Genomic DNA, 9,892 nt, shown 5'->3' with positions numbered 1-9,892 from the left:
ATCCTCCAATAATCATGAAACATGCAAAATAGATGAAATAACATAAGTATCATCTCCAAATATGAAATATATCAATGAATAACAGCAAATTATGATATAAAATAGTGATGCAAATTGGACGTATCAAGTACTATGAGATTTAATCAGGGCATTACGACAAAGTACATAGACCGCTATCCAGCATGCATCTATGCCTAAAAAGTCCACCTTCAGGTTATCATCCGAACCCCTTCCAGTATTAAGTTGCAAACAACAGACAATTGCATTAAGTATGGTGCGTAATGTAATCAACAAGAATATCCTTAGACAAAGCATCAATGTTTTATCCCTAGTGGCAACAGCACATCCACAACCTTAGAACCTTTTGTCACTGTCCCAGATTTAATGGAGGCATGAACCCACTATCGAGCATAAGTACTCCCTCTTGGAGTCACAAGTACCAACTTGGCCAGACCCTCTACTAGCAACGGAGAGCATGCAAGAACATAAACAACATATATGATAGATTGATAATCAACTTGACATAGTATTCAATATTCATCGGATCCCAACAAACACAACATGTAGGATTACAAATAGATGATCTTGATCATGATAGGCAGCTCACAAGATCTAACATGATAGCACAATGAGGAGAAGACAACCATCTAGCTACTGCTATGGACCCATAGTCCAGGGGTGGACTACTCACACATCGATCCGGAGGCGATCATGGCGATGAAGAGACCTCCGGGAGATGATTCCCCTCTCCGGCAGGGTGCCGGAGGCGATCTCCTGAATCCCCCGAGATGGGATTGGCGGCGGCGGCGTCTCTGGAAGGTTTTCCGTATCGTGGCTCTCGGTACTGGGGGTTTCGCGGCGAAGGCTTTAAGTAGGCGGAATGGCAGGTCAGGAGGCGTCACGGGGCCCCACACGCTAGGGCCGCGCGGGCCCCCTCTAGGCCGCGCCGCCCTAGTGTGGCGGCGCCCCGTGGCCCCACTTCGTATCTCCTCCGGTCTTCTGGAAGCTTCGTGGAAAAATAAGCCCCTGGGCGTTGATTTCGTCCAATTCCGAGAATATTTCCTTACTAGGATTTCTGAAACCAAAAACAGCAGAAAACAACAACTGGCTCTTCGGCATCTCGTCAATAGGTTAGTGCCGGAAAATGCATAATAATGACATATAATGTGTATAAAACATGTGAGTATCATCATAAAAGTAGCATGGAACATAAGAAATTATAGATACGTTTGGGACGTATCACGTCTCGTCGAAGACCTTGCCGTTGATGTCCCTATCGCCGAAGTAGGAGAACAGGAGGATGAAGCCGGCTTCGAGGTTGTGGTGGCGCGCGAACTTTTCCCAGCCGATGTTGAGGTACATCTTGCCGCGCGCGTCGTAGATCACGTCGACGATCCACCGGTAGTAGCCGCACGCAGCCTCCCGCAGATGCATCGTCCGTGGGCGGTCGTCGCCGGCGACGTACTCGGCGAAGGAGTCCGGCAGCCTCTGGATGCCGCGTGGGTTGCCCTTGAGGACGAGGACGAACTCGAACAGCACACCTAGCTCCACGTCCATCTCCGACGGTGAAGACGACGGCGTGGCAGGCGACGGCGAGCGTGACGCTCTGCCGCGGCCACGACCACGACTACGGCCACGACCACGGCCACGAGCTCGGCCTCCGCCTCTACCACACATGGCGTCGTCTCTTGTTGAGATGGTGACGGCTAGGGTTGGGGAGAGAGGCGCTAGGGTTTGTGCGTGAGAGGGACGATGAGAGGCGGCCCTTTTTATAGGCCGGAGGAAGGCGGGGGAGCGGTGGCACTCATTAACGCCGGCACGCAGAGCTAGGCGCGATGAGACGCGTCGCTGCGCCTCTGCGGGAACTGCACCGTCGTTGCGCTCCAATAACTGCCGTCGCGACGTTGGCGACGGTTAGATTAAAATTTATTGTGCCGCTGATGGGTCGGCCCCGCCACTCCCGCCTTGCTTTTCGGTGTGTCCGGCATCCCGGTGCGTCCCCTGTGGGGCGGGGACGGGCTCGGGGCGCCGAAAACAGTATCAAGACGCGCCGGAAAAAAATGGGCTTTGAGGGACGCGGCTGGAACCGTTGTTCGGCGCGTCCCAAATTGATTTGGGGGACGCTTTGGGGACGCGACTGGAGATGCTCTCAAGGCAACTACTCATGCCCCCGCCTTCTTGTTCGTTGGTTGATGTGACGAGTGTGAGCAATTGAGCATGCATGTGTCACTGTATATATGCCTGAAGGTTGCCCAAACCCAACACTACTTTTTTTTCCTACTCGGGCAACTGTGTGTAGTTTCGTAAATTTTCGATAAAAGATGTTTTATTATTTTGAAAAAGCAATTATATCCAGCCTCTGTATAATTAGAATGCACCCGTTTAAATGTCTCAAGTCAAAAGTCAAAAAAAAAAAAAGAAATACATATCGGAGCGATAAATCATATGCGCCTAGGGTGTGGGTGAAGCTTCAATCCGTAGACTATGCTGCCACCCATGTAGGGAAAAAGTATCCCTCACCGTAGCCTCCAACCATGTACAGACCTCCGTAAACTGTGTACAGATGTCCGATCGCCGTTGTGCGCGGCGCACAGAGTGTGTGAAGCGCTACTGCTTCGACGACGATGCTGGCCCATCCGGCAGCCAGTAGTAGACCGCCCGACTGCGAGTAACCCAAGTTGTGGTAGGCTGCGCGACGGCGAGTGGGTACGACCGTTGTAGTTTTAGGTTAACTCGACTAACCATCTATGTAAAGATGGTCCTTTTGGCCATCAATAGTAATACTAATGAAGAAATATTTTGCTTACCTAGTCACTGTCCATTGGGCTCGAATGCAACAAACGCGGACAATTTTCGCGACCGCGCAAAGCCAGATTTGCGTTGCTGCGGATGGCCCGGTTACTATGCGTCCCCGGTAGAGGTGTCACCGGACGTATTTTCGGTCCAGCGGTCCGTTTGCGTTGCCCCATTAAAGATGCCCTGACTCGCAAAAATAAAAAAACATTCGGCAGGAGTACTACAGTGGAAAGGAGAGTCAGTTTACTAGACAGCTGCCACGTCACACTGAGTCACTGACTGAATGGCTGCCACATGGCGCTTGTCACCATGACAGTGTTCCCTGTAGTACTCGGTGTGGACTGGGTATCAAAGCCCACGATGCCTTCCGACTCGAAGGCACTATCCCTCTCTCACTAGTCACTCACCTCTCAACTTGTTTGCACATGATGTCGGTAATATTGCTTTTCACATTTTTACGGCTAAGGGCATCTCCAGCGGCGCGACGCATTTGAGACGTCCGAAATGTCCGTTTGCGTCGCGCGGCGGACGCTCGACAGACCGTTTTTGTCCGCGCGTCCGTTTGCACCTAGGGGTGGCTCCAGCGGGCCGACGCATTTCCGCGTTTGCATCAATTTACGAAGTTTTCAAACAACAAATATGGAAATCAACAAAGTCATAGTTATTACATTTAAATTTTTAAAAGTCGACATGAAAATAAGATAGTATTTCTCTAGGCATGATCTTCATGGCCAGCCAATGTCCACTGATGCTCAATCAGATCCGTTTGCAGCTGTTTGGAGACATTCTCGTCAGTGACTTCTACATTCCTATGTAGATAGTCCTGCCAAGATGAAGCTCCAGGAAGTGGCGCAACCAGCTCACCTTGGAATTCCCAGTGGTTCTCATTGCGGCCATCAGGACGTTCGTTCTCAACGATCATGTTGTGCATGATCACGCAGCATGTCATCACCTCATGCATGGTCTTCAGCGACCATGTTCTTGCCGGGTGACGGACAATTGCCCACCGAGCTTGGAGCACACCAAATCCTCGCTCCACATCTTTCCTGCAAGCCTCTTGCATCTTGGCAAACCTCCTCGTCTTCTCGAAGTTTGGATTACGGACAGTCTTCACCAATGTGGCCCAGTCAGGGTAGATGCCATCAGCAAGATAATATGGCTTGTCATATGCATTTCCATTGATCTCATAGCTCACCCGGGGAGCTTTGCCTTGCATGAGCCGGTTGAAAACCGGTGATCGGTGCAACACATTGATGTCATTGTTGGAATCGGCCATGACAAAAAATGAATGCCAAATCCATAAATCTTGAGATATGACAGCTTCAAGAATGACAGTCCGTCCCTCCTCATGCCCGCTGTACGCACCCTGCCATCCAAATGGACAGTTTTTCCACTGCTAGTGCATGTGCTGCCAATCATTCCTGGGAAGCCTCTAGACTCGTTGATAGACAGGAGCCGCCTTGTATCCTCAACAGTTGGCTCCCTACAGTAAGGGCCTGTTTGGTGTGGCTTTTTTTGGCTTTTGGCTTTGGCAAAAGCCACCAAAAGCACCTAAATAGGTGCTTTTTTTGGCTTTTGGATTTTGGAAGCCAAAAGAATAGGATCTTTGTTTTTGGCTTCCAAAATCCAAAAGCCAAAAAAAGCACCTATTTAGGTGCTTTTGGTGGCTTTTGCCAAAGCCAAAAGCCAAAAAAAGCCACACCAAACAGGCCCTAATACTCTCCGAACACGTCAATCACGGCTCGGCAAAACCTGTACATGGCCTCAAGGCAGGTGCTCTCACCCATTCGAAGATACCCATATGAGAGCATGCGAATAGCCGCGGGCATTTTTGGTAGGAGGTGAAGCCTAACGCACCTGTTGCATCGCGCTTGCATTGAAAGTATGGGTTGTAGTTTTTGACGCCCCGTAGAATGACCACGAACAGGTCCCTTGACATCCTGTATCGCCGCGGGAACAGTTTTTCCGGGAAGATCGGATTGGTGAGGTGGAAGTAGTCCTTGTGGAGGCGGCCTGCCCTTCCACTCTGTGCGCGGCAGGTTTTTGGAGCGCCCCTTCACAGAGCCCCGGTGCTGCGGCCCCGGGTTATAGGTGAACTCGTGGATCATGGAGGCCGCAATAGTTGCCAATGTCTGCGTCGACCGATCAGACTCCTCGTCGGAAGAGGAGTCGACGACCTCCGCGCGGAACTTGTCCAACATCTGCCACATGTCCATCTGCGTAGGTACAAACTGCGGATCAATGGCCGCGCACAATAGCGCCGAAAACACGAGTAAGAAACCTACCGACGCAATTGACCGAACAGGTCGTGGGCGGCGCGGAAGGGCAGCGCAACCGGGAGCGTTTCGCCCGAAAACAGCCGGCAGGTACGCGGCGGAGCCAAGCCCGAGTACGCACCTGCTCTCCCGCGCGGCAAGAACGGAGCCGACAACGACTACTGCGGCCGGACGTCGGGTGGTGGGGTTGGGGTGGTGGCGACGCACTAGGGCAACAAAGAAGGGGAAAAGGAAGCAAATCGAAGCGGTCGATTTCGCTGTCCCTGACATACGGGATCGGATAAGAAATGGAGGACGCTCCGTGCGACCGCCGAGCGTCCGCGGAGACGCAAATCTGGTGCATATTTGGGCCTGGTTTGCGTCTCCGCGGACGGCCGGGTCACTTTGCGTCATCCCGCTGGAGCAGGCCCCAGACGCATTTCCGGTCACGACGGACGAAAACGGTCGCTCAACGTCCGTTTGCGTCGCGCCGCTGGAGATGCCCTAACAACAACTTTCTCTAACAAATAAAGGCAACTACTCATGCATGTGTCACTGTATATATGCGTGAAGGTTGCCCAAACCCAACACTACTTTTTTTTCGACTCGGGCAACTCTGTCTAGTTTCGGAAATGGCAGATACAATAAGAGCATCTCCAGCCGTTCGAGTTCCGGACGAAAATACGAATATAAGAAATGCCAGATTGGATGTAAAAAGGGCATGGGGGCAACATTTTTACAGTCGCACCCCCGGCATTCGTCCATCAGCAGCGATAGATTTAAAATATTGTCTTCCCGCTACACAAAAGAATCGTCAAAGTCCGGCGATCGGATCAGCCACATTTCGGTGATCGAAACTAGACGATTACATGCTCATCGGCTGTCCCGTCCTGAGCATCAGCGTCTAGCGCGACATCGGGCGGCGACCCATCAGCGTCTGGCGCGGCATTGGGCGGCGTAGTATCGGCGTCATGTAACTGAAAAAATATTAGTTGCAACCCGTGCGTAACTGACAAAATATGAGTTGCAACTCGTACACAACTAAGAAATACCTATTGCAATCCACTCAAATGGTTAAGAAATCAACTTAGATTTAATAAAAACCAGGGCGTCTGATTTTGTAGCAAAATCTAATTAGATAACACCTATTATAATGTTTTCCACATGTTCTCGTTGTAGGATCTTAAAGCTCCATCCAAAATTCATATTCTGGTTTCTCTTATAAGTTAATAATTCTTAAGGAGGTCCTAAACAAATCTTATTTTTGCAAATAATTAAAGAGGTTACCTTCTAATATATTTTTCTTCTGGAATGTTATGCACTGACAGCAAAATTACAGGCTGACGAAATAAATTTCACTACGAAATAATACTGAAGTTGTTGAATATCCGTAATTGCCATGAATGCAAAAGGAGAGGAAACGAAACGAGTGTGCGACTGTGCGCTCATCCCAAAACAATGGCGTGGAATCGACTTTTCAAACACTCCACTACGACTTCTTGAGTTCTTGTGCACCATAGTACCTTGGAGCGGTGGAGACATAAGTTAGCACGCCGCGCCGCACGGAGAGCAGAGCACCACCCTAAACGGCATGCCTTCCTCCTCGTCCCCTATCGTCGTCCTCAGCGACACCGAGAGCGGAGACGACGAGGCCGCCTTCTCGAGGCCGGCGGCCGAGTACTTCACCTCGTCCCTGTGCACCCAAGCCGAGGTCGACGCCCTCTGCGAGAAGCACGGCGTCCCGAAGGAGTTCGTGGCGCGACCGGCCGGTGAACTGCACGCGTGCACGCCGCCGCCACCGGGGGCCGTCTGTGTGTACGCGCACGCGCTGGAGTCCGGCCTGCGCTTCCCGCTTCACCCCTTCTTCTCCGAGGCGCTCTCGCACTTCGGCCTCGCGCCGGGCCAGCTCACGCCCAACGGTTGGCGTGTCTTGGTGGGCTTCGTCGTGATCTGCCGCTCCGCCGGTGTGCCGCCGTCGCTCGCCGTCTTTCGGCATTTTTTCTCTGTCAGGACGAGGTTCTGGTCCTACTTCGTGTCCAAGAACGGCGCCGGGGCGCTCTTCACTGGCCTGACCCATTCCAAATCCGATAGAGAGTGGAAAAGGGGCTTCTTCTTCCTGACGTCCTCGCAGCCATGGCCGTGCCCCGTGCACTGGGGCGAGCAGACGTCCAAGATCTTCACCGCAAGTCCGGTGCTATCGAGCCAGGATAATAAATCGGTGGCGAAGATAGTATACAGCCACGGCCCGGCAGTTGATCTCCGGACTTACCTCTCGGTGGCCGATCTTGCCGCAGCCTTCTCCACTAACCCCACCGAGGCATCACCACCACTGTCACTCCAGCTTTCTCCTCGATCTACTGGTTCCGAAGGTAATAAATCGCGCTCGCGTCCAGCACTCCTGATCTATTCCCCTTAGTCCAATTTACAGAAAATTTACTACCGTGATGTATGCTAGGAATGGATCTAGCAGCGGACGAGGCTGTGGCTTCGCCGGAGAAGGTGGAAGCCGAGCCGGTTGGCGACACGCCGCAGTTGTCCCGCAAGAAGAGGAAACTGGAGGAGGTTGCCAGTGCAAAAGACGGACTTAGCCGTTCTGAGCCGAACACGCCGCCTGCTGCCCCACCGGGCTTGCATGCCCCGTCGTTGTCCGGTTGCTTGGCGCCCGGCCTGCGTGCCCCGCCGGTTTCCGACCAGAACCCACGGCACTTGCCCGTGCCCGACGCACACGGCGGCGACGGCGCCGACTGGGAGGAAGCGTGGAAGGTACTGGATAGCATCGTCCCGCCGGGGCGGCAGCACGAGTTCGCGGCGGCGAAACCATCCAACGTCGTCAAGTCGAGCTTCGTAGCATTTCGCCAGGTATGCTAATACGTACAGTAACTAGATACACTCTTGGCGCAAATCGCCCACCGGTTGGTCATAGCGTTTGTGCGTGTGGCGGCGGCAACGCCGGCGACTGCAGGCCGCGAACTACGTGTCATACTCCCTGAACTACGCGCTGGAGCTGGATCAGAAGCAGAGAGCGCATGAACGCGACATCGCCGTTCTGCGGGAGCAGCTGGAGAATGCGAAGGCCGAGCTGGCCTCGGCGAAGCGGGTCATGGAGGCAGAAAGGAAGAACGCCAAGGCCGAGCTCGCCGCGGCGAGGCAGGCGACGGCGGCAGAGGTGGAAAGCGCCAAGACGGCGGCGGTGCAGCAGTTCCTCGGGTCCAAGGAGTACACCCGGCGGGTGGCTGAGCAAGCGCTGCCGGCTTACGAGCGCGGCGCGGAGGACATGAAGCGCGTCGCGCTCCGGCTGAACCCACGCCTCGACGCCGCCAAGCTGGTCCTGCCGCTGGATTAGCTCGTCGCACTGCCTGGCTCGCCCGTCGGCTCGAGAAGCTAGCTCGCTGATTAGCTTGAAACTTGGAGCCGCTTTTGTTGATTTTTTTGTGAATGCGATACGAGATCATTCATGGAATCGTGGAACCTGATCAAGAAACTGCATCAGAAGCACGACTGTTTTTTCGGCAATTGTATCGCGTGAGCGAGAGCCGCTGAAGTTTCGTATCACCGTTAACCACATCCTACGTCAGTGTGTTCATGCACGAGAACAGGTTTGGCATAGTGTTTTCCATACTAGTGGAGAACAGGAATTTGCATACCAGAGGAGTGGAGTGCAGAGTGGATTTTTTAGCCCGAGCTACATGTAGCTCCTTTTTTTTTTTGCAAAATTTGAAAATGAGATTTTAAGGTTTCAAAAAATCCGACAAAAAATCTAGATGTAGACAATGATGGGATCTACCAATTTGTAATTTAAACTGAGATACCTCATATTCTGGGCTGCAGAAAAATGACGAAATCTGACACATTTTGAGATTTTGATATCTGACACTATTCATTAATATTGATATCATGATTTGTCATTTTTGCGCAGCTCTAAATATAAGGTATTTTCAGTGGAATTAAATTCCCCAAAATAACTTTGAACAAACAAATATAATTAAATTGCGTAATTTCATTTAAAATTACGATTATCTACATAAAATTAAGTGAAACTTGAACTTTAAACTAGACTAAATTAAACTCTAATCTACTTGCGGTCGGTTGGGGCACGCGACGGGTCTATCTCGTCGTCGTTTTTCCCCTTTGTTGCCGCATGCACTTTGCCCGCCTCTGCGCCATTGCTTCGCGCATCTGGCGGTGGAGGCCGGCAGCGCTGCCCCCTCAGCGCCGCCTGCAACTGGCGAGACTCATCCTTCTTGGTGAGCATCGCTTGCTCGCGGGCGATCGCCTCGGCCCAACACCGAGCGTTGAGCTCAAGCCGTCTCTATCGCTCGGCTCGGCGCTGAACGTTGAACTCAAGCAGTCTCCAACGTTGGGCTCATAGGGTTGCGGCGGGGCGACGGGCTAAGGCTACGGCGGCTATGGTTGCAGTGGTGGTTGTTGCGCCTATGGCGGTGTGCGGCTGTTCCAGCATAATATCGAGTACGTGGTCGCCAGCCGCCGCGGCATTGTTCTGGAGAGGAGATCGGCGGTGGTCGAGAGGATGACAGTCATGGAGAGGCTAGTCCGGCGGAGGGCGTACTAGATAGGCAGTGCCAACTCGCCATAGAGCATCTGAGGCGTCGCATTTACGGCAGCATCTGCGCGTGGAGAACCGGTGGCTTCATCGGCAACCGGTGATACGTCTCCAACGTATCTATAATTTCTGATGTTCCATGCTAGTTTTATGACAATACCTACATGTTTTGCTCGCACTTTATAATGATTTCATGCATTTTCCGGAACTAACCTATTAACAAGATGCCGAAGTGCGGTTCCTGTTTTCTGTTGTTTTTGGTTCCAGAAAGGCTGTTCGG

The 9,892-nt window shown here is 52.3% G+C and overlaps 1 protein-coding gene across 1 annotated transcript; it reads left to right on the top strand.

Moving 5' to 3' along the window:
* Positions 1-6,642: 6,642 nt before the first annotated feature.
* LOC124659478 lies at positions 6,643-8,394 on the top strand. Its single transcript, XM_047197347.1, has 4 exons — positions 6,643-7,420; positions 7,507-7,910; positions 8,014-8,124; positions 8,158-8,394. The coding sequence occupies exons 1-4, from the start codon at positions 6,643-6,645 to the stop codon at positions 8,392-8,394; spliced, it is 1,530 nt and encodes a 509-aa protein (XP_047053303.1).
* Positions 8,395-9,892: the final 1,498 nt, after the last annotated feature.

This window comes from Lolium rigidum, chromosome 1, assembly GCF_022539505.1.
Source record: "Lolium rigidum isolate FL_2022 chromosome 1, APGP_CSIRO_Lrig_0.1, whole genome shotgun sequence".
NCBI lineage: Eukaryota > Viridiplantae > Streptophyta > Magnoliopsida > Poales > Poaceae > Lolium > Lolium rigidum.
This window is presented reverse-complemented; position numbering and strand designations above follow the sequence as displayed.

Excerpts from the sequence above, each read along its gene's own strand:
- LOC124659478 (XM_047197347.1), top strand. The coding sequence starts at position 6,643 with ATGCCTTCCTCCTCGTCCCCTATCGTCGTCCTCAGCGACACCGAGAGC. Across the intron at positions 7,421-7,506 it reads TCGATCTACTGGTTCCGAAG|GAATGGATCTAGCAGCGGAC; the intron begins GTAATAAATCGC and ends GATGTATGCTAG. Across the intron at positions 7,911-8,013 it reads GCTTCGTAGCATTTCGCCAG|GCCGCGAACTACGTGTCATA; the intron begins GTATGCTAATAC and ends CGGCGACTGCAG.